A 25,289-nucleotide genomic window follows, 5' to 3' on the forward strand; every position below is an offset into this window, starting at 1 on the left:
ATTTATTTATTTTATTACAGGTACTTACATAGCAGAGCCATACAAAGCAGTGTGCTTACAGTGAAGCACAATAATGGGGCATTATTCCTCCCACTGATCAGAATAATGGGGCACTATTCCACCCACTGACACCAATGATGGGACACTTTCTCCCTCTGGCACAATGATGGGGCATTCTTTCTTCCACTGATACCAATGATGGGGCAGTATTCCACCCACTGACACCAATGAAAGGGCACTATTTATTTATTTTATTACAGGTACTTACATAGCAGAGCCATACAAAACAGAGTGCTTACAGTGGAGCACAATAATGGGGCATTATTCCACCCACTGACACCAATAATGGGGCACTATTCCACCCACTGACACCAATGATGGGAAACTTTCTCCCTCTGACACCAATGATGGAACACTATTCCTCCCACTGACACCAATTATGGGGTACTATTCCTCCCACTGACACCAATAATGGGGTACTATTCCACCCACTGACACCAATGATGGGGCACTAGTCCACCTACTGACACCAATAATGGGGCACTATTCCACTAACTGACACCAATAATGGGGCATTATTCTACCCACTGACACCAGTGATGGGGCACTATTCCTCCCACTGATACCAATGATGGGGCACTATTCCTCCCACTGACACCAATGATGGGGCACTATTCCACCCACTGACACCAATGATGGGAAACTTTCTCCCTCTGACACCAATGATGGGGCACTATTCCTCCCACTGACACCAATAATGGGGCACTATTCCTCCCACTGACACCAATAAAAAGGCACTATTTATTTATTTTATTACTGGTACTTACATAGCAGAGCCATACAAAGCAGTGTGCTTACAGTGAAACACACACACAACCCACAGTGAAACAGCACACAGTTAACCCTTTGATCGCCCAGATGTTAACCCCTTCCTGCCCTGTGCCATTAGTACAGTGTCAGTGCTTTTTATTAGCACTGATCACTATTAGTGTCACTGGGGATGTCAGTGACACCAAGTCAGTTCCCCCCAGTGTCAGAATGCCCACCACAGTCCCGCTATAAGTCGCTGATCGCCGCCATTACTAGTTTAAAAAAAAAATTCCAGTATCTATACAGCCATTTCTAAACGCCATAACTTTCACGTAAACCAATTAATTTACAAGTATTGGGATTTTTTATAGCAGACACGGAGCACAATACATTTTGGCCTAAATTTATGACGAAATTTGATTTTTTAAATTTTTTTACTGGACATGTTTAATAGCAAAAAGTCACAAATATTGTTTTTCTCTCAAAATTGTCGGTCTATAGCACAAAAAAATAAATAACGCACAGGCGATCAGATACCACCAAAATAAAGCTCTATTTGTGTCAGAAAAAAATATGTAAATTTCATTTGAGTGCAGCGTTGCATGACCGTGCAATTGTCATTTAAAATAACGCAACAAATGGCCTGGTCAGGAAGGGGTGTAAATCCTCAGGAGGGCAAGTAGTTAAGGGCTTATTTGCCTTTGAACAAGCCATTTGTAGAAGTCTGCTCCACCAATAAATACATGTGAAACCAGCGGATGATGACCTCACGGGTTCAGAATGAACTACTAACTGGAAGTGACCCCCCCAGGCTCTTCTCCCACTTCTGCTTCTCTTTTATCGTCATCAGAAAATGGAAAGTATCAGCTTTTTGCTGCGCCTTTATCCGGCGGCACTGGTCACCATGTCATCCATCATGCTAAGTCCCGGTCCTGTTCAGGGTCATGCGTCTCCCCTGATTTTGCCACATTGCAGCAGCTGGAAGATTTATAAATGTGAATTGTACAGCCCATTGCTGAGACTCTGCGGAATCCACTGGCCCTGCTCTGGTTTATGGCTGCTTGCTGCCATCTAGTGACCATTTTTTGGCTTTGCAGCATGTCTGATATTAAAGGCCAACTCCAGGCAAAACCTTGATTTATTAGTATGGGATGGACCTCCTATGGGTTTTTATTGCTGTCTGTGGCCCAGTTTGGGAGATTTCCCAGTTTTTCTTCTTCTGGTGACCATATGGCATTAAGGGATAATCTCCCCAACAGGGATGCAGATGACAATGACAGACAGACAACCAACTTTAAAGCTGTGACATGAAAATAGGGTGTGCAGCGCTATATAAATAAAACACACTATCTAAAGTATGACAAAATATGACAGAAATGGAAAAATCCCATAAACTGGATGTTAAACAATCCAAGGTAATATGATATCAGTCCAAAAAGGTATATTCCAGTGATGGAGTATAAATGACTTCAATCCAAATGGGTATATTCCAGCATCCTAACATGAAGGTGTAGAAAAATTGCCCACTCACCGGAAGTGCAATTTAATATGCACATAGAAATTCCATGAAGCCGGAGGTCCTATGAAGGTATAGCCTGATGATAAAGGTGCCCTCTGGTGGTGGATAGGGTGACGGCTGCCAGAGAAGTTGATCTGGACCAATTTCCCAAATTGTCCTGCCTGGGTGGACTCCTAGAATGCTGGGCTGAGATGTGGAGGCTCAGTGCCAGGTAGTAGAGATGAGAACGCTCATAGTGTAGTATTATAAAAAGTATTTATTGAGTATATATCATTAAGATAAAACAGTAAACGTACAGGGTTGGAGTACCTATACAGGTATAGTGTAAATGAGCTCTTTAAATACACTGACCAGTGAATATAAATGATGGCCACCGGACCTCCTGATCCGGTGGCGTAACGTCAAGGCGTGCAGAGGTTCCTCCTAGACGCGCTTCGTGTAATAACACGTCTCCTGTAGGGGTGATGCCAAGATGGGTCAGGAGGTCCGGTGGCCATCATTTATATTCACTGGTCAGTGTATTTAAAGAGCTCATTTACACTATACCTGTATAGGTACTCTAACCCTGTACGTTTACTGTTTTATCTTAATGATATATACTCAATAAATACTTTTTATAATACTACACTATGAGCGTTCTCATCTCTACTACCTGGCACTGAGCCTCCACATCTCAGCCCAGCATTCTAGGAGTCCACCCAGGCAGGACAATTTGGGAAATTGGTCCAGATCAACTTCTCTGGCAGCCGTCACCCTATCCACCACCAGAGGGCACCTTTATCATCAGGCTATACCTTCACGGGACTTCCGGCTTCATGGAATTTCTATGTGCACATTAAATTGCACTTCCGGTGAGTGGGCAATTTTTCTACACCTTCATGTTAGGATGCTGGAATATACCCATTTGGATTGAAGTCATTTATACTCCATCACTGGAATATACCTTTTTGGACTGATATTATATTACCTTGGACTGTTTAACATCCAGTTTATGGGATTTTTCCATTTCTGTCATATTTTGTCATACTTTAGATAGTGTGTTTTATTTATATAGCGCTGCACACCCTATTTTCATGTCATATTCTTAGAAAGGCTTTGTGGTTCCTTTTTGTGCATCAGCAGCTTTTTATTGGTGCGCTCGCTAAACTCACACATTTAAACTTTAAAGCTGTGTTAAACCAAAAACGGTTATTGTCATATATTGCAGCTTACCCAACATTAGATGTGGTGGCTGCATTCGTTTTCTTTTTTTTTAGGCATTTTTTCCTCTGTTCTCACCTGGTGATTTGGCCAGTAACACACCTCCTGTATTAGAGCGCCCCCACTCTGAATGAAGGAGCACAGGGGACGTGTTTAGTCGGCAGCATTGTCAGTCTGGGGGAGTGTTGGATGTAATAATAGATTTGGATACGCTAACAAACTGGAGCCAAACACCAGACAATACTTTATACCAAAAGAAAAAAAACTGTTTGCTGCAAATGATTATAAAGGCTATATATGAATAAAAGCTGGTCATTGCAAGCACTCCTGTCAGTTGTAAATGGTTTGTCTCATCTTTGTAACTGACACATTATACATTCTTCTAGAGAGCTTGTTCTTCTGCGAAAAAAAAAATACTATCTGGATCACCAGATGAAAATAGAAAAAAAAAGAAAACTAATGCAGCCATCACATGTAAGAATTGGCTCCAGTTTGTTAGTGTATCCAGATTACCAAACGCCAGACAATACTTTATAATTATTTACAGCCGTTTTCTTTTCTTTTGGGTATAAAGGCTATATATGAATAACAACTGGTCATTGCAAGCACCCCTGTCAGTTGTAAATGGTTTGTCTCATCTTTGTAACTGATACATTATACATTCTGCTGGAGAGCTTGTTCTTATGTGAAAAAAGAATACTGTCTGGATCACCAGCTAAAAATAGAAGAAAACTAATGCAGCCATCACATCTAAGAATTGGTCATTTGGGTACACTAACTAACAAACTAGAGCCAAACTCCAGCCAGTACTTTATAATTATTTACAGCAAACAGTTTGCTATATATGAATAACAGCCGATCATTGCAAGCACCCCTGTCAGTTATAAATGGTTTGTCTCATCTTTGTAACTGATACATTCTGCTGAAGAGCGTGTTCTTTTGAAAAAAAAAAAATACTGGCTTGATCACCGGATTAAAATCGAAGAAAAAAATAAAACTAATGCAGCTATCACATCTAAGAATTGGTAAGCTGCAATATAATACTGTAAATGTTTGCTTTTGGGTTTAATACTACTTTCATTTTTCTCTTTCTCCCCCCCCCCCCCCCCAAAAAAAAAAATGCACGCTTGGAATGATGTAAGATTAGGTGATTCCATCTATCTGACTTGCTGTTTTATGAATCATGGAGCTATAAATACCAGTACCACTAGACAACCTGGGGCAAAATGTTTAATTTTTATTAAAGGCACACTACAGACAAGTACAGTGTCTTTCACATTCAGGGAAATCACATTTGCCCAATAAGTAAGGCTATGTGCCCAGAGCCAGTTTAAAGTACACTCCCAGTCATTTAAATCTACAGCTTTTCATTAAAATAATGATGATCCTGCCATGAAGGTCCTTTTTTTCAGGCACTTCCTGCTGTGGGGTGACAACACTCTGTCCCTGTATCCCTTTTGTGCTCCTGTGTTGTCACCCTATTTAATGGGCTTCCAAGGGTGAGTACAAATGGCTGTTAGTGTTTGATTTGTTTCTTAACTTCTTGCTGCCAGCCATACATATGTGTGGCGCTTTCTAGAGGTGGCCCTTATTCCTCACTGCCACATATACATGTCGCTGTGTTGTGCTGGGAGTGTGCTGAATCGGGTGCCTCCCGCACAGTGACCGCACTGCTGCCAACAGTTCGTGGTCGCAAATGCTTCCTACATGGCCCAAATTAACCCCTTACCTCTTCATGGGCTCTTTAAGAGTTTTAAACACCAAGGGTGTTATATGGGCTTCCTGATCATGTGATCACTGTGATTGAAGATCAGAAACCAGCAGGATCAGCCCCATTCTTGGTCAAACTGTGACTGGGAGCTGTCAATGACAATGCGGTCACAGATCGCACTCAGCCATGTTGGGCCAATCACAAGGATCACATGATCAGGAAGCCCAAGTATTGCCTCCAGTGTTACAAGCTCTTAAAGGGTCAGCAATAAGGGGGTTAATCTGAGTAAGGTAGGAAGCAATATTATTGTGCCAGAAATAGATTTCTCCTTTCACCTTGTAGCTACCAGTTTGTTGGCACATTACTAGAACAAGTATTGATTACATTATGGCTTGTTCTTGGTCCCTTCCTCAGCCACTGCGGATTAACTCACATGCGGGCCCCAGGAAGCGCTGTCTCTTTGTGTGTCGCCATGGCGAGCGGATGGACGTGGTGTTCGGGAAATACTGGCTGTCACAGTGCTTTGATGCAAAAGGTGCGTAAATATTCTATATTTAAAGAGCCCTATAGAGTATATCTATGACAGATTGTCACAGGGTTCACAGACAGCAGGAAGGACCTGGCAGGGCAATAAAGCTGGCATTGCTAATTAAGACGACAACAGGAGGGCACCCCACTGTAAAGCCAGCCATAGATGGCTTGAACCTTGGCTGGTTCAACAGGGACTGACCAAGATTCGATCCATCTATGTTCAGGCTGGTTGTACTAAAGTTGATCCATTGGAAATTGTACTCTTTGTAATAAAATAAAAATATGTAAAATACGTGTGCAAAATGTGACAATGCATTAAAGTGTTTGTTCACCAATGCCAGAAGTCTGCCAAGCAAAATAGGTGAGTTGGAAGCTTTGGTGCATGAAGAGAACTATGATTTAATTGGTATTGCTGAATCTTGGCTTCATTCTTCACATGACTGGGCCATTAATATTCCTGGCTATGTTCTCTTTCGGAGAGACAGAGTAAATAGGAAAGGTGGTGGTGTCTGTCTCTATGCGAGAAGTGATCTCAGAGCGAGTGTGAAAGAGGACCTAGTGGATGGAGAGTGTGATGAGGCTTAAGCATTATGGGTGGAACTGCACATGGGGGTGCGTACTACAAAGGTAATCATTGGAGTTTGTTATAGGCCTCCCATTGTTACTGAGGAGGTGGAGACTCAGCTCCTTGCACAGACAGAAATGCCTGCAAGGGCAGGGACAGTGATAATAATAGGGGATTTTATATACACTTAAATTGACTGGGGTAATAACATTGCTGGAACAGTTATATGGCAAACATTTATAAAAATACTACAAGACACTTTTATGGTACAGTTCATAGAGGCCCCAACTAGAAATGATGCTCTGCTGGACCTGGTAATCTCAAATAATACAATGCAAATAATTACTAATGTTCATATACAAGAACATCTGGGTAGCAGTGACCATAACATGATTTCATTTATTGCTACCTGTAAAAAATAAACGCATCCTGGAAAGATATAAAAACACTTAACTTTAAGAGAGCAAATATTCCAAGGATGAGGGCTGCTTTCCAAGACTTAAACTGGGAGGGAATATTGGCATCAATGAACACAGAACAGAAATGGGAATTCTTCAAAAAGACTGTATGCATCATTTCTGCAACAATTCAAAACGAGCTACAGATTACATAAGATAGTAAGACAAACCCCCCAACATTTTTCAAATATATTATTAGTAAAAATAAGTCAGGTTTGAGCATGTAAGTCCTTTATAAAATAATCTAGAGTGGGTGACTTGGGACAAAGAGAAGACAAATGTATTAAATACTTTCTTCAGCTCTGTGTATATAAAGGAGCATGGGGGAGCTGTTGTCCATAATGGGCATGGTATTGACACAGCCCCAAATGATCCACGATGGCGCAAAACTGATATGATCCAGAAATATTTAGACAGAAAGGTGAATAAAGCACTTGGACCGGATGGCATACACCCACGTTTCCCAAAAGAACTCAGCACTATCATTTCAAAGCCATTGTTTCTAATATTTAGAGACTCTTTAATGACTGGCATAGTACCACTGGATTGGCGTAAGGACAATGTGGTTCCAATATTTTAAAAGGGATCAAAGTCCTTACCAAGTAATTATAGATCTGTTAGTTTACCTTCTATAGTTGGGAAGATACTGGAGAGTTTAATAAAAGACCACATAGATGAGTTCTTGCTGGAAAATAATGTTTTAGGTAACAAACACCATGGATTCATGAATGAGAGAAGTTGTCAAACAAATCTGATTGCTTTTTATGAGGGGGTGAGCAAAACCTTGGACAGAGAGGTGGCGGTGGATGTGGTATACTTGGACAGAGAGGTGGGGTTGGACGTGGTATACTTGGACAGAGGGGTGGCGGTGGATGTGGTATACATGGACAGAGAGGTGGCGGTGGACGCGATATACCTGGACAGAGGGGTGGCAGTGGACGTGGTATACTTGGACAGAGGGGTGACAGTGGATGTGGTATACTTAGACAGTGGGGTGGTGGTGGACATGGTATACTAGGACAGAGGGGTGGCGGTGGACATGGTATACTTGGACAGAGGGGTGGTGGTGGATGTGGTATACTTGGACAGAGGGGTGGCGGTGGACGTGGTATACTTGGACAGAGGGGTGGCGGTGGATGTGGTATACTTGGACAGAGGGGTGGCGGTGGATGTGGTATACTTGGACAGAGGGGTGGATGTGGTATACTTGGACAGAGGGGTGGATGTGGTATACATGGACAGAGAGATGGTGGTGGACGTGGTATACTTGGACAGAGGGGTGGCTGTGGATGTGGTATACTTGGACAGAGGGGTGGCTGTGGACGTGGTATACTTGGACAGAGGGGTGGTGGTGGACATGGCATACTTGGACAGAGGGGTGGCTGTGGACATGGTATACTTGGACAGAGGGGTGGCTGTGGACGTGGTATACTTGGACAGAGGGGTGGTGGTGGACATGGTATACTTGGACAGAGGGGTGGCGGGGGACATGGTATAGTTGGACAGAGGGGGGTGGTGGACCTAGTATACTTGGACAGAGGGGTGGTGGTGGACATGGTATACTTGGACAGAGGGTTGGCTGTGGACGTAGTATACTTGGACAGAAGGGTGGCTGTGGACATGGCATACTTGGACAGAGGGGTGGTGGTGGATGTGGTATACTTGGACAGAAGGGTGGCTGTGGACGTGGTATACTTGGACAGAGGGGTGGCTGTGGACATAGTATACTTGGACAGAGGGGTGGCGGTGGATGTGGTATACTTGGACAGAGGGGTGGCGGTGGATGTGGTATACTTGGACAGAGGGGTGGTGGTGGACGTGGTATACTTGGACAGAGAGGTGGACGTGGTATACTTGGACAGAGGGGTGGCGGTGGACGTGGTATACTTGGACAGAGGGGTGGTGGTGGACGTGGTATACTTGGACAGAGGGGTGGCGTTGGACGTGTTATTCTTGGACAGAGGGGTGGCGGTGGATGTGGTATTCTTGGAAAGAGGGGTGGCGGTGGACGTGGTATTCTTGGACAGAGGGGTGGTGGGGGACGTGGTATACTTGGACAGAGAGGTGGACGTGGTATACTTGGACAGAGGGGTGGCGGTGGACGTGGTATACTTGGACAGAGGGGTGGTGGTGGACGTGGTATACTTGGACAGAGGGGTGGCGTTGGACGTGTTATTCTTGGAAAGATGGGTGGCGGTGGACGTGGTATTCTTGGACAGAGGGGTGGCGGTGGAAGTGGTATACTTGGATTTTGCAAAAGCATTTGACACAGTTCCCCACACACGGCTAATGGAGACCGCTGATTTAGGGGATGTTTTATATTGGTGTAATAGGGTTGTGTTATTTTTAAGAAAATAAATGTCAAGGATTCAGCATACAATGTTGCAGTGTGACAGTTTTGAGCAGTCCATGCTCTTTAAGCCCCATTCACACTGGGCGTTTAGGTGCAGGTGGTGGGCACAGCCCCGATGCTGGCAGCCTGTCAAACTCTATGAGAAACTGACAGCTGCTGCGGCTGAATGGTGCACCTAGCGGTACTTACTTTTACGGCTGTATGCTCCTAAAGAGGAATGTCCAAAATGTAGACTGCTTGTCCTCTAAATGCATATAAATGCAGGTTTGACAGTTCTAGTGTGAATTGAGCCTAAAACTGCGTGTAACAGGGGCAGACTGACAACTCATGGGGCCCCCGGGCAATAGGGGATCATGGGGCCCCTGTGTCCTTGCCCAAACTCAAAAAAGCCTATAAAAAAGGTACCAGGGGCATCTCATGGGGCCCCCTACTGACCCCAGGATGGGGCTGATTTGTTTCATCTCTGTGTATCACCTGAGGCCAGGCACTTCACTGGGTATATGTAAAGGTTCACACGCCAGGGGCGGACTGACCATTTGGAAATTCGGGCACTGCCCGAGGGCCCAGGGTCAGTAGGGGGTCAGTCTCCAAACTGTGGCCCTTTGCTTGCCTTTATCCACCCTTTGGGGCACTATTCCTCTCACTGACACCAAAAGATAGCAATGTTTATTCCTACCAACACCATGACATTTTCTACTCCCAAAGGCCACAGTCCAGCCTTCCTAAAGTCTGAAGGACAGTAAACTGGCCCTTTGTTCACATACACAGTAGATATGAAAAGTCTACACGCCCCTGTTAAAATGTCAGGTTTCTGTGATGTAAAAAAATTAGATAAAAATAAATAATTTCAGAACTTTTTCCACCTTTAATGTGACCTATAAACTGTACAACTCAGTTGAACAACAAACTGAAATCTTTTAGGTGGAGGGAAGTCTTGCCACTCTACCCCATATCCCAGACCTATGAAGAATACAGGAGATTGTTGTCACATGTACCACACAGCCAGTACTTGCCAGATATTCCTGCAGCTCCTTTAATGTTAGCAGCCTCCCGGACCAGTTTTCTTCTCGTCTTGTTTTTTCATCCATTTTGGAGGGACGTCCAGTTCTTGGTAATGTCACTGTTGCGCCATATTTTCTCTACTGCATGTTGGCAGTATTCACTGTGTTCCATGGTGTATCCAATGCCTTGGAAATTCTTTTATACCCTTCTCCTGACTGATACCTTTTAACAATGAGATCCCTCTGATGCTTTGGAAGCTCTCTGCAGACCATGGCTTTTGCTGTACGATGCGACTAAGAAAATGTCAGGAAAGACCTACTAGAACAGCTGAACTTTATTTCAATCAGAGGCACTTTAAATGATGGCAGGTGTGTACTGACTGCTATTTAACATGATTGTGAATGTGATTGCTTAATTCTGAACACAGCTACATCCCCAGTTATAAGAGGGTGTGCACACTTATGCAACCACATTGTTTTAGTTTTTTATGTTTACTCTTCCCCCCCAATAAAAGATTTAAGTTTGTTTTTCAATTGAGCTATACAGTTTCTAGGTCACATTAAAGGTGGATAAAGTTCTGAAATGATTTATCTTTCTCATTTTTTTTAGTACATCACAGAAACCTGACATTTTAACAGGGGTGTGTAGACTTTTTATATCCACTGTGTGTATGTATGTATGTACATGTGTGTGTGTGTGTGTGTATATATATATATATATATATATACTATATTGCCAAAAGTATTGGCAGCTATAACAGCTTCAACTCTTCTGGGAAGGCCGTCCACGAGGTTTAGGAGGGTGTCTATGGGAAGGTTTGACCATTCTTCCAGAAGCACATTTGTGAGGTCAGGCACTGATGTCGGATGAGAAGGCCTGGCTCACAGTCTCCGCTCTAATTCATCCCAAAGGTGTTCTATCAGGTTCAGGTCAGGACTCTGTGCAGGTCAGTCATGTTCCTCCACCCCAAACTCACTCATCAATGTCTTTATGGACCTTGCTTTGTGCACTGGTGCGCAGTCATGTTGGAACAGGAAGGGGCCATCCCCAAACTCTTCCCACACAGTTGGGAGCATGAAATTGTCCAAGATATCTTGGTATGCTGACACCTTAAGAGTTCCCTTCACTGGAACTAGGGGGCCAAGCCCAACCCCTGAAAAACAACCCCACACCATAATCCCCCCTCCATCAAACTTTACACTTGGCACAATGCAGTCAGGCAAGTACCGTTCTCCTGGCAACCACCAAATCCAGACATGTCCATTGGATTGCCGACAGAGAAGATTGATTCACCACTCCAGAGAACACATCTCCACTGATCTAGAGTCCAGTGGCGGCGTGCTTTACACCATGGCATCCGATGCTTTGCATTGCACTTGGTGATGTAAGGCTTGGATACAGCTGCTCGGCCATGGAAACCCATTCCATGAAACTCTCTATGCACTGTTGTAGTGCTAATCTGAAGGCCACATGAAGTTTGGAGGTCTTTAGCTATTGACTCTGCAAACAGTTGGTGACTTCTGCGCTCTCTGCGCTTCAGCATGCGCTGACCCCGCTCTGTCATGTGACGTGGCCTACCACTTGGTGGCTGAGTTGCTGTTGTTCCCAGTTGCTTCCACTTTGTTATAATCCCACTAACAGTTGAGCGTGGAATATTTAGTAGCCAGGAAATGTCACGGATGGACTTATTGCACAGGTGACAACCTATCACGGGACCACGCTTGGAGTCACTGAGCTCCTGAGAGCGACCCATTCTTTCACAAATGTTTATAGAAGCAGTCTGCATGCCTAGGGGCTGGATTGTATACACCTGTGGACAAGGAGGGGATTGGAACACCTGAATCTAATGATTTGGAGGGCTGGCCCAATACTTTTGGCAATATAGTGTATATAAAATGAAATGCGAAAATGAAAAGGCTGTTTGTATAGCAGGATTGGGTGGTCCGAAAGGTTTGGTATTTCTATAATTCCATTCTTTTTTTGTACATGATCCAACTTCTGTGCTCTCTACAGGTCGCTATGTGCGAACCAACCTGAACATGCCACAGAGTTTACCGCAAAGGAGCGGCGGCTATCGGGATTATGAGAAAGACGCTCCCATCACAGTGTTCGGGTGCACGCAGGCCAAGCTGGTCGGTGAGTTGTCTTTTGATCTGTTAGAGGAAAAAGCCTTTTCTAAAATATTTTCTGGGAAATTGTTGCTGCTGTTTCCTCCTATTAAGAAAAAGAATTTATGTACCAGAAAAAATGTAAGTTATTTCCTGGTATGTATTTTAAGATGCCTGCACTTGTGGTTTCTCCTCTAAAACAGTTTCTACATTCTTCTCAACTGTTCTGTTCCCTCCTGGCATTACTTAATATTACCCCCCCCCCCCCCAAACCTACCTTTACCCCTGTAGATTATGTCCTATACCTTTCCCTGTAAGCAGTTATTAGTCCCTACACATTGTGCTGCTTGGACCAACAGTGATTCCTACTTAGGATTCTGGCTTCCTGTATGTGATATAAAATATACAATTTATATAGGGGATTTGTCTACAGGTTTTAATTGCAATGATTTGTAAATGTTGACCATTGAGGGTATTGTGTGTTATTGGTTCCAGCAGATAGAGGTTATTGGTGCTTCTTAGCTTTGCTCTACATAAAATCTTCAGAGCTATGATAGCGGTGTAGTCATAGACAAGCTGTATTGGAGGAGGTAAGGGTGACCTTGTATTTTTGTGTATTGCAGGTCAGGCCTTGCTGGAGAGTAACACAGCTGTAGATTTCATATATTGTTCCCCATCCTTGCGTTGCGTACAGACGGCACACAACATACTGAAAGGTGAGTGGATGCCCTGCGTCGCCTCTCTTATGGCAATAGACTTCAGCCCTAAATATTGGGTTCTTTTAATCTTCCCTTCTTATCACTAATTTAAAAAGCATCAGATGCAGCAAGCAATTACAGAACATATACCTATATGTATAAAAAAGTGCTAAAAACACATAATATATATATCAAGTGAAACAGTCAAGTGCAACATATAAGTATATAAAACTTGCGCACAAAATAGGAAATCAGAAAGAAGTAAACTCCATGAATAAATGTGATATTCCATGCAATAAATTAAATCAATAATAATCTTTACGGTTGCACTTATCAGATATGTGCAATAATATAATCAAAATTCAATCCAATGACTGTGTTCAAATAGTGTCCTTTTGTTGAAAAAGTGCAATAATGCAAAGTGCAGGGTGAGAGCGTGTGATCAATCACACAGGGAGTTCCACCACCACGGATGGGTGTACACTCACCAGAAGGTATATGATATCAGGCATATAGTATGTCACATCTGGAGGTGAAGAGGCAGCCAAGGGGTTAACCATACTGCTCCATCAAGGCGTAGGTGGATGAAGGGACCCTTGTCCTAGGGAAGATAGAATAAATATATAGTTTGTGTCAGGAACTTGTCCTGCAGTCCTAAAGAGTTCACAGAGGTCGTAGAACTGGTCATGTACAGTGGGGATCGAAAGTTTGGGCACCCCAGCTAAAAAATTGTATTAATGTGCATAAAGAAGCCAAGGAAAGATGGAAAAATCTCCAAAAGGCATCAAATTACAGATTAGACATTCTTATAATATGTCAACAAAAGTTAGATTTTATTTCCATCATTTACACTTTCAAAATAACAGAAAACAAAAAAATGGCGTCTGCAAAAGTTTGGGCACCCTGCAGAATTTATAGCATGCACTGCCCCCTTTGCCAAGCTGAGACCTGCCAGTGTCATGGATTGTTCTCAATCATCGTCTGGGAAGACCAGGTGATGTCAATCTCAAAGGTTTTAAATGCCCAGACTCATCTGACCTTGCCCCAACAATCAGCACTATGGGTTCTTCTAAGCAGTTGTCTAGAAAACTGAAACTGAAAATAGTTGACGCTCACAAAGCTGGAGAAGGCTATAAGAAGATAGCAAAGCGTTTTCAGATGTCAATATCCTCTGTTCGGAATGTAATTAAGAAATGGCAGTCTTCAGGAACAGTGGAAGTTAAAGCAAGATCTGGAAGACCAAGAAAAATATCAGACAGAACAGCTTGCAGGATTGTGAGAAAAACAATTCAAAACCCACGTTTGACTGCACGATCCCTCCAGAAAGATCTGGCAGACACTGGAGTTGTGGTACACTATTCCACTATAAAGAGATAATTGTACAAATATGGTCTTCATGGAAGAGTCATCAGAAGAAAACCTCTTCTACGTCCTCACCACAAAAATCATCGTTTGAACTTTGCAAATGAACATATAGACAAGCCTGATGCATTTTGTAAACAAGTTCTGTGGACCGATGAGGTTAAAATTGAACTTTTTGGCCGGAATGAGCAAAGGTACGTTTGGAGAAGAAGGGGCAGAGAATTTAAAGAAAAGAACCTCTGTCCAACTGTTAAGCATGGGGTTGGATCAATCATTTGGGGTTGTGTTGCAGCCAGTGGCACAGGGAACATCTCACGATTAGAAGGAAAAATGGATTCAATAAAATGTCAGCAAATTTTGGATGGTAACTTGATGCCATCTGTGAAAAAGCTGAAGTTAAAGAGAGGATGGCTTCTACAAATGGATAATGATCCTAAACACACCTCGAAATCCACGGGGGATTACATCAAGAGGCGTAAACTGAAAGTTTTGCCATGGCCTTCACAATCTCCTGACCTCAACATAATTGAAAATCTATGGATAGACCTTAAAAGAGCAGTGCGTGACAGACAGCCCAGAAATATCAAAGAACTGGAAGACTTTTGTAAGGAAGAATGGGCAAAGATACCTCAAACAAGAATTGAAAGACTCTTGGCTGGCTACAAAAAGCGTTTACAAGCTGTGATACTTGCCAAAGGGGCAGTACAAGATATTAACTCTGCAGGGTGCCCAAACTTTTGCAGATGCTATTTTTTTGTTTTCTGTTATTTTGAAAGTGTAAATGATGGAAATAAAATCTGACTTTTGTTGACATATTATAAGAATGTCTAATCTGTAATTTGATGCCTTTTGGAGATTTTTCCATCTTTCCTTGGCTTCTTTATGCACATTAATACAAATTTTTAGCTGGGGTGCCCAAACTTTCGATCCCCACTGTATGTCATATGTAAATATCTACCAGAGAACGATCTTGAGTGTTTTATGTGATTATGTTTGTGATCTTCTTCTGGAGGAGTCAAATGTTCAACCAGTGTCAACACCAGTTACAGTTTGTGGAGACATACATGGCCAGTTCCATAACCTCTGTGAACTCTTTAGGACTGGAGGACAAGTTCCTGACACAAACTATATATTTATGCTATCTTCCCTAGGACAGGGATCCCTTCATCCACCTACACCTTGATGAAGCACCCTTCAGATCCAGTCTAGGAATGACTAGAGCATTTGAACAGGGCCAGGCCAAGGGGTGGGCACAAGAGACAGCAGACTTGGGCTCTTCAACAAAAGGGGGCAGGAAGTGAGACCTATGCTGCTGAAGTAGCCTACACCTCTTGGTGTGGAGAAGGGGGTGCTAAAAGACCTTGTCCTGGTTCAACCCTTAAAACAGACCTTGCAGTACAATACAAGTTCCTCTCATAATGCCCCCCTCTCCCAGTACAGATAGCCTTCAGTTAGTTTTCATAAAGTGTACCTATAATGAAAAAAGTTAGATTTACCTTTCATATCGCTGATTTTACCGTCCTTCCAGAAGATTCCTGAGGAATGCAGAGCAGGCCATATCTCATGAGAAGTCTCTCCAGTCCACTGCAAGAGCATCATTTTTGTTAGATTTGTGCCACTCTGCATTCTGGAAGAAATGCAACCTCACCCTCCAGGTCCCATAAGCAGAAGACAGGGGTAGGGAAAGTACGCAGTCTATATTTTTGGTCTCTTATAGGTACCTCTTGCAAGTATTGTCTGCAGACCAATGGTGCATGGGGAGGGACCTGCGTATTATGATTAATGGCACGTTCAGCTGTAGCTTTTAGCAGGAGTCATTGGCTTTAAGAAACTGCAAGCAATGTTAGAGCCCAACATCAACCAGCAGTCCCATTAAGACCTGTGTTTATCCATCCCAAGCTGGCACTGAAGGGGGCTATAAGGGTTTCAAGAAAAAAACTCAAATGTTGTAAAATACTTTGTAGATGTTGCAAGTAATACAGTTGTTGTCTGCATTGAATATTTTTCAGGCCTCAAGCAAGACAGTAAAGGAAAAATCCGGGTGGAGCCAGGCTTATTTGAGTGGACGAAGTGGGTGTCTGGTACCTCGCTGCCCGCCTGGCTCTCACCCACAGAAATGGCAGCTGCCAATCTAAATGTGGACACAACGTACAGGTAATCACTGCGTCTGGAAATATAACTCCCTTTCCTGAATTCCCTCCTTGTTACTCCTTGATTTACAGTTCTGTGTCCGACAGAGCTGTGGCCAGAAGGATTGTTGTACATTAGAGTCCATACATATTGTAATTGAGTTGTTTAAAGTGACAACCAGAACTCCTATGTAGATCTAGGTATAAAATCCTCGAGCTGAAGGGTGCTTTACAATCTTCAACAAAACGGCCCAAAGTGGCTGAAAGCTCAGCTAATGTTTTGTAAAAGCTTGCTGTACACACTGTGCTGATACAAGCTGATCCCATATGTACCGTAATCCAGGACATGTATATTAGAGGTGCTGTAATCGACTCATCAGAAGTTCATGGTTGAAGTAAGGAAATGGAATTCATGTGGGGTTTAATGACTGCTCTCAACCAAAACAGGGTGCCCCCTAACTAGGGGTCCCAATGTTTGAGATCCACGGGTGAAAAGTCTAAAGAAAGCACAAGACCATCTAAGAGACCAAAATTTCTTATTAGTGTTTGTTCATGACATAAACTGGTCAACACGCTTCAGGGAAATAAAAACCTTCATCAGGCTCATATATATAGCAAATTTTAGAGCGTATTTATTTATAATGTAATCCTTGTAATATTCCAGGGCTGAGGAGATCGCAAATGATGCTGGCCCTGGGAAGGGTAAACCCTTCCCTTACCTGAGTGTCTTTCTCCTATATATGCCTTTCAGGGTGACGCTTTTCTGTATAACCCCTACACCTTTTCCTGTCTCCTATTATTACCAGTTCCTAGTGTTTGTAACCTTTATATGCCTTTCCCCATTGCTTCTCTCCTATTAATACCCCTTCCTGGTGCTCCTTGCCTTTATGGCCTTTCCCTATGCCTCTCTTCAGTATATACCATTCCTTATCCAGTGCCTCTCTAATTTATACCCTTCCATGGTGACACTCCCTTATGCCCTTTCCTAATGCCTCTCTCATATATTTATATGCTGTATACCCCTTTCCTGGTACTGCTCTTTTTTATATGCCCTTCCCCTTTGCCTCTCTCCTATTATTACCCGTTCCTGGTGTTGCTCACCCTTATATACCCTTCCCCATTGTTTCCCTCCCATTAATACCCTTTCTTGGTGCTCCTTGTCTTTATGGCCTTTCCCTTTGCTCCTCTTCTATATATACCATCCCTTATCTGATGCCTCTTATTTATGCCTTTCCATGGTGATATTCAATTTGTATATGCCTTTTCTTGTTGCCTCTCTCATATTTATATATACAGTTCCCCTTTCCTGGTTCTGTTCTTTTGTATATGCCTTTCCCCATCGCCTCTCTCCAATATATTGTATACTCTTTCCTGGTGCTGCTCACCTTTTATATACCCTTCCCCATTGTCTAACTTCTTTATATACCTTTCTCTTACCCAGTGCTCTTCTCTTACATATGCAATTCCCCAGTGCTCCTCTCCTTTATATGCCATCCCCCAATGCCAATCTTTTACTGTACATATACAGTCCCCTTAGCAACTGACTCTCTTCTTTCTATCTGTCTACTATCCTTACCCAAAACCTCACACAATGATATTTGTCCTTCCCTACTCTGGTGCTCCATTCTTATATGTGTAGGTGGTGTACAACGTGGTGAGGTGGCAATACTTCACACAGGGGGATGCAGTAAAGAACTTGTATTGAAGTATGCAGAAACAGTTCACAACCAAACCCGGGGAAGGGGGGGGACTGCCCAGTGGGTGCACTCACTGTTCTCGGCAATGTGAATGAAGTGATGCTCAGCCAGGATGACAGCGCCTGACCATCTCCTGCCCAATCTGGAAGATGTCCAGAGGAGTCACAGACCCTACACTTTCCCTCCTCATCAGGAACCTTTCCCTACCACTAACACTGTCCCTTACAGGCAGGATACCAAACCAGAGAACCAGGGCCTTTAAATAGGCTCTGTCTGACCCAATATGGCCACCAGAGTCACATGGGGTGGCAGCATCCAATCGGATAGCTTCCTCAGTGACCCCGGAAACCATAGAGGAACCCTGTTCCTCTTGACTTGACAGTGCCATTGCAGAGAGCGCCACCTGCAGTGGAGAAAGTAGACTGCACCTGTCTACACTTGTATGTACTGTATGTATTTTGAGGTTCAATAAACTTTCAGTGCCTTGCTTTCCCTTTGAACATTGCTATACCTTCTGTTTTTCCTGCAGACCTCACATACCGATCAGCAAGCTGGTGGTATCCGAGACATACGACACGTACATGAGTCGGAGTTTCCAGGTGACAAAGGACATCCTCAGCGAGTGCAAAGGTAAAGGTGAGCATATGTGCTCAATGTAGTAAAACGTTGTTCAACATGAGGCTCAGGAAGGGACACTTCTAATTTCTTTCCTCATGAAACCTGCTGAGCTGTGAAGAACTGAGGAGGAGGAGGAATGATCCCAAAGTCTAGTCCTCATTCTTTCAAATCTTCCACATGTGACTGATCCTTTTGTAATATTTATTTATTTATTGATTGATTTAAATGTTGTTTTTCTGAAGTTGCATGTCATTCTGCTATATGAGCAGTGCTACATGGAGTTCTTTAGGAAATGAAAGGGATGGGGTAAAGTGGAACTTCACTCTTTCAATCAGCACTGACTACTTTTAACCACTTCCCTCCAGAGGATTTACCCCCCTTCCTGACCAGGCCATTTTTTTTTTTTGCAATACGGCACTTCTTTACTTTAACTGACAATTGCGCAGTCATGCAACGCTGCATATAAATTAAATTTTCATCATTTTTTTATCCACGAATTGAGCTTTCTTTTGGTGGTATTTGATAGCCTGGACGTTTTTAATTTTTTGCGCTATAAACAAAAAAATGCCAACAGTTTTTAAAAAAAAACCAATATTTTTGACTTTTTTACTATTAAACCTATCCAGTAAAACAACTTAAAAAATCAAATTTCATCATAAATTTAGGCCAAAATGTATTGTGCTACATGTCTTTGCTAAAAAAAAAAGCACGCGCCTTCCTCTGGATCAACTGTGGGTATAGGATTATAACTTTTTTTATTTTTGAATGGTTGAACTGGATGGACTTTTGTCTTTTTTCAGCCAGACTAACTATGTAATTATGTAACTGTGTAAATTAATTAGCTTATGTGAAAGTTATAGCTTTTACAAATGGCGGTATATATACTGGAATTTTTTTTTTTTTATCAGTAATGGCGACCATCAGTGATTTATAGTGGGATTGCGGTCGGCATTCTGACACTGGAGGGAACTGACTTGGTGTCACTGACATCCCCAGTTACACCTATACAGTGATCAGTTTTAATAAAAAGCGCTGACACTGTACTAATGGCACTGGGCAGGAAGGGGTTAACATGTGGGGTGATCAAAGGGTTAACTGTGTGCTGTGTGTGTGTGTTTCACTGTAAGCACACTGCTTTGTATGGCTGTACTATGCAGAGCCATACAAAGCAGTGTACAGGAGCTGACAGGGGAGAGATCTGTATTGTTTACATACAGGTCTCTTCCCTGTCGGTAATACTCGGAAATTGCCAGGTGCTGGTGAGGAATCACCATCTGGAACCCAGTGATTGACAGCCAAGGCTGCGAATGGCGGCGCGGGGAACTGCAAAATCTTGGGTGTGTATGTATGTATGTATATTATTATTATTATACAGGATTTATATAGCGCCAACAGTTTGCTCAGCACTTTACAATATAAATATATATATGTGATTTTACACACCCGTGCCGCCCTGTAGCAGTATTTCTGCTTTTGGGTGACGTGGAAGCGGTAACTTCTGGTAGCATTAGTAAATAGATAGGAGTGTATATCATATTCACTTGTTTTAAACAATTTTTGTATGTTTCTTCAGTTCCTTTCTGGTTTCTTGCCTAGGCACATGTTGTCATACATCCCAGGAGTCTTCTGGAGGGGAGGAGGGGTATACTCAGCTAAGCACGCCCTCCTGTCTGCTTGTCTGAACTAAGGGCAGATGGATATCAGGAAGTCAACGCTACATTAATCATCTGCCCTTACTCAAGATGGCCTCGGCCAGAAATGCAATGGGGGGGTTCAAAGAGATTTCTCAGCAAAATAAAGTATGTAGGCATGGATGGATTGGAGGAAGGGGGGGGGGGGCGGCGAGGGGTTGCTTTGAATATTATCAATTAATTAAATAGCATTTTTGCTTTGTGGTGCTCAGATGCAGTGTAGTTCCGCTTTATGCTGTTTTCTGTCTGCTGAGAAATCCTCATGTCACCCTCTTCTCTCCCTCCAGGAAATAACATCCTGATAGTAGCACACGCCTCCTCCCTAGAAGCCTGCACCCGCCAGCTACAGGGTCTCACCCCGCAAAACTCCAAGGACTTTGTACAGGTGGTCAGAAAGGTGAGTAGATAAGTAGAAACATATCTGAAAATGAACTGTCTGTGTTGCCCATAGTAGGTACATTTCCTTAATGCTGGCAGCTGGAACCAGATTGGACACTGTGGTCCTGCCTTTTTGTAATTTTTCTTACGTCTTTGTTGTAGAATTGAACCCGTTTATTTGCACAATGAGGCTAAGGATCCCATACGTCTCTAAAATCAATTCTTTCAATATTCAATACTGTGCACAGTTTTAATTGTGTTTCAATCAGTTTTTTTCATGTTTAATTTAAAGAGTTTGTAAAGGCTCAAGGTTTTTTACCTTAATGCATTCTATTCATGAAGGTAAAAAATCTTCTGTTCAGCATCCCCCTCAGCCCCCTCAATACTTACCTGAGCCCCCTTCGATCCAGAGATCAGCACAACAGCCTCGGCTGTCCCGGGTCTCTGCCTCCTCTTTGGCTCAGACAGCAAGTGGGAGCCATTGGCTCCCTCTGCTGTCAATCGCAGCCAGTCAGCCAATGAGGAGAGATGGGGGTGTGACTCTGAGTGTGAAAGGACACATGGAGCAGTGGGTGCCCCCATAGAAATTTGATTGCTGTGGGGCGCAACCGACAGGAGGGAGGGGCCAGGAGATGAGGATCCGGGCTGCTCTGTGCAAAACCACTACACACAGCAGGTAAGTATAGACATGTTTGTTATTTTACAAAAAAATATGAACCTTTAGTATGGCTTTAATTTAGAAAAAAAAATGGACCAGATGTAAGAATGTGGCCCTTTTTATACTAAGTTGGTGCAAGGCATTATTGAACAATTATTTTGATTCCTTTTTTTAAGGACCTGTTAAAAAAAAAAAATCTGTTGAATGATCAAGCTGATGAAAACAGGATAATGCTTTGCGTGCGTATTCACTCCCTCAGCCTGCCTTTTGTAGTGATGAAAGGCTGAAATACAATAGAAAGATTTGGCAATGCTACTGTTTGATCAACAGAACATCCTTAACCCTTTGACATCCAGAAGCCACTGATCCATAAATTGCCCAGACCAAATTTACAGTGTCAGTTTGAGTCCGTCATACTTAATAGTAACTCAGGGATTAATTGGGCCATCCAAATAGTTTTGTTTAAAGCATATATGGCTTTTATTTGGTACACTGTTTTAGTAACTTGCTTAGATAATTATTTTTATGGTTGTTGTTGTTTTGGTATTGTCATTTTTATAGGGTGATATTTTATACATCATATTATTTGCCGAAAATAGACAAATAAGTCAAAACATTTTTTAAATTATTATTATTATTATTATAATTTTGTAAATATCCTGCTTAGATTTTTTTTTTTTTAGATTTTTTCTTTTTAATTATTTTTTGTCTTATTTGCTAATTGTCAAATACATCAAAATCTTTTTATCTATTTATTTTTTAGTACCCTGCTTCGATTATATGATGATTACTGTATAGTAATTATTATTACTAATATTCAGTTTCTTTTGCAAAGGTTTTTCCTCTGTGCACAGCAATTTCACAGGGAAAGATATATTATTTATTTATTTCAGGTACTTATATAGTGCCGTCAATTTACGCAGCGCTTTACATACATATATATTGTACATTCACATCAGTCCCTAACCCTCAAGGGGTGTAAAATCTAAGGTCCCTAACTTACATTCATACATACACATATTAGGGCCAATTTAGTCAGAATCTTATTAACCTATCAGCATGTCTTTGGAGTGAGGGAGGAAACTGGAGTACCTGGAGGAAACCCACGCAGGCACATGGAGAACATGCAAACTCCAGGCAGGTGGTGCTGTGGCTGGGAATCGAACCAACAACCCTAGTACTGGCAGGTGGAAGTGCTAACCATTTAGCCACTGTGCTGCCCCATATATATGCACTAGTACTGGTCACTGTGACTGACAGCTGTTCAATAACAAAGCCATGTGATCTGGGCACCACGGTGAATGGCTCCCAATCATCAATCAGACTTACATGTAGTAGTATACATCACTGCACGCTCCTAGCTGTCGAAATGTGACAAAGATTAACATAATCCTGTACATCTACAGATTGTAGACAGGTGCAAAAAATTGATTTCATTGTGACAGAAATGAAACCCCCCAAAAAAGCAGATGCCCCACAATGGACACTTGTGTACACATTCGTGACATAAAGTTCCAGTGGACTGTAATGCTACATAATGTGGTTGAGTCCGGGGTGGGGGGTGAATTCATTGCAAGCACCAGGGTACCTTTTGAGCAGACTGTGAAACTTGCACAAGGGTTCCTCTAGGACTTAGAGGCCCATTTATACTAGTGTTGGAACATATGGATACGAAAACCCCCTCCAAAAATTGTTTTCCAGGCCTCTGGTGAGCACCATATACTTTGCACTTGCTCCCCAGCCATTGTTGAGGTTCTCATTGGTATCCTGTCCTTTCTTCCAGATTCCATATTTGGGTTTCTGCTGTTGTGAAGAGCTGGGAGACACAAGCCTGTGGCAGCTGACGGACCCCCCGATTCTCCCGCTCACTCATGGGCCCACTGGGGGATTTAACTGGAGAGAGACTTTACTGCAGGAGTGAGCTGCAGTTCATGGACCAAACTGTTCCTCCGATCCAAACTGTAGAACGTTTTCGCCTCTGGATGCAAAACGGCGGCAAGGTGCCGCGCGGCTGCCCCGCCTATACCAATGTAATCTATGTTTTGCCTATATATATATATATATATCTGTATGTGAAGATTAGCTATTTTTGTTGAGGATCTATATTTACCGGTTCAAAAGTGATATATCTGTATAGTAAACCAATGCCTTCTGGCGCAGAGTTGGAAGCGTCATAGCGCAGGATTCCGCTAGCGGCAACTTTATCCTCGCCGTCTTCAGGTCATTGTGTATGTAGCTTTGGTTCTGTCCGCCGGGGGCCATCCTGACATTGAGCTGAAGTGAAGCTTTTGTCTTCCTGGATAATAATTTATCAATATTTATTGCTGGCGGTTGGGTCTCCTAGAGTTTTGGGGTTCCATAGGGCTCCGAGCGCCATGCTCCACCACAAGCAAATGGGAGTCAGTCACTTGCTGACCTTTCCTGCTGCCAATGCTGATCCTCTAGATTCTGTAGTGACTGAGAACATTGGGGGGCCACATTTGCTGCATGATTGTGTCAGGTCAGTGACGTAGAAAGTCAGAGGATCGACATGGCGGGCAACTAGAATTTTTCCATAAGGGATCAGTAATGGTAGCCCCATATTTCAGCTAAGGATTCCTTTATTGGCTACTATTGATTGGTGCATGTTTCATTAGTGTCAGTACTGTGTGTTTTAGGGTGACGTCTCTTCTTCTTTATATTCTGGGTTTTTCCCTGGATATTAGGCAACTCCAGCCAAATGGATAGAATAGATGGAGCCTGATCAATTTAGTGCTTACTACAGTCCTGGCTGCATAACAATGAGGAAATGACAACACTTTCAGATCTGCAGTGCTATAGACTCAGTGCCACTGCCCCACCTCCTTCTTTGAACTACTAGAGAACATCATAGCAATGGGAATGCCTATCCTGAGCACTGTTCTTCCCACTAGGCTCTGCAGCACATCAGGTTACATGGTGGGCTTGAATTACCATGCGGCTTCTTATGTCTCTCAGAGGCTCTGGTGGTGAGGTTTTATCACAGTACTTTGTGCCTCTGCCTCTCTCACGCAGATATTCTGAAGACTTCCCTTTCTCATGGCTGTGTCACTGCCCCTCCCACAAAAAGCCGTACTGACAGGGTCACCCTCATAGCTGTCTCTTCCCCTTCCAAAGGGTCATACTGAAGGTGTGACTTTTTCCTGGCTGTGTCACTGCCCCTCCCACAAGGCCTTACTGACAGGGTCACCCTCCAAAAGCTGTCTCTGCCCCTCCCACAGGGCCATGCTGAAGGTGTCCCTTTCTCATGGCTGTGTCACTGCCCCCCCACAAGGCCTTACTGACAGTGTCACCCTCTAAGAGCTGTCTCTTTGCCCCTTCTGCCTGGCCATATTGGTGGTGTCTCCCTCTAATAGCTGTCTTTGCCCCTCCCACAGGGCCATACTTAAGGTGTCACATTCTCATTGCTGTGTCTCTGCCCCTCCCACAGGGCCATAATAATGGTGTCATCCTTCTACAGCTGTGTTTTGCTTTCCCTCCAAAGGGCATACTAAAAGTGTCACTCTTTTATGGCTGTGTCTCTGTACCTCTCAAAGGCCATACTAACAATATCCCTCTCGCTCTCTGCACCTGCTACAATGCCATACTGATAGTGTCACTCTCTTACAGTTGTCTGCCTGCCTGTCTTTAAAGGCCAAGCTGCATACATCACTCACACAACTGTCTCTGACCTACCTACAGGGCCATACTGGAGGTGTTACTTCTTCACGGCTGTGTCTCGGCCCATCCCACAAGGCCCTATGGAGGAAGCCACCCTCCAAGCTGTATCTTTGCCCCTCCCAC

At 43.1% G+C, this 25,289-nt stretch overlaps 1 protein-coding gene across 2 annotated transcripts in view; it reads left to right on the top strand.

Annotated features, from left to right (window-relative positions):
- The window catches only part of UBASH3B (ubiquitin associated and SH3 domain containing B), a 156,501-nt gene extending 132,839 nt beyond the window's left edge, over window positions 1-23,662 (top strand). The window contains exons 8-14 of one of the 2 annotated variants that reach the window (XM_089680912.1): window positions 5,655-5,775; window positions 12,163-12,285; window positions 12,881-12,973; window positions 16,327-16,471; window positions 18,673-18,779; window positions 20,740-20,849; window positions 23,272-23,662. In XM_089680912.1, coding sequence (XP_089537038.1) covers window positions 5,655-5,775; window positions 12,163-12,285; window positions 12,881-12,973; window positions 16,327-16,471; window positions 18,673-18,779; window positions 20,740-20,849; window positions 23,272-23,409 — 837 coding nt within the window. In that variant the 3' untranslated portion in view covers window positions 23,410-23,662. The remainder of the gene's footprint in view (window positions 1-5,654; window positions 5,776-12,162; window positions 12,286-12,880; window positions 12,974-16,326; window positions 16,472-18,672; window positions 18,780-20,739; window positions 20,850-23,271) is intronic. The other variant, XM_089680913.1, reaches the window with a different exon arrangement.
- The last annotated feature ends 1,627 nt before the right edge of the window (window positions 23,663-25,289 follow it).

Source organism: Staurois parvus, unplaced genomic scaffold (assembly GCF_062004578.1).
Source record: "Staurois parvus isolate SC_StPar_1 unplaced genomic scaffold, SC_StPar_1.0 ptg000253l, whole genome shotgun sequence".
Taxonomy (NCBI): Eukaryota; Metazoa; Chordata; class Amphibia; order Anura; family Ranidae; genus Staurois; species Staurois parvus.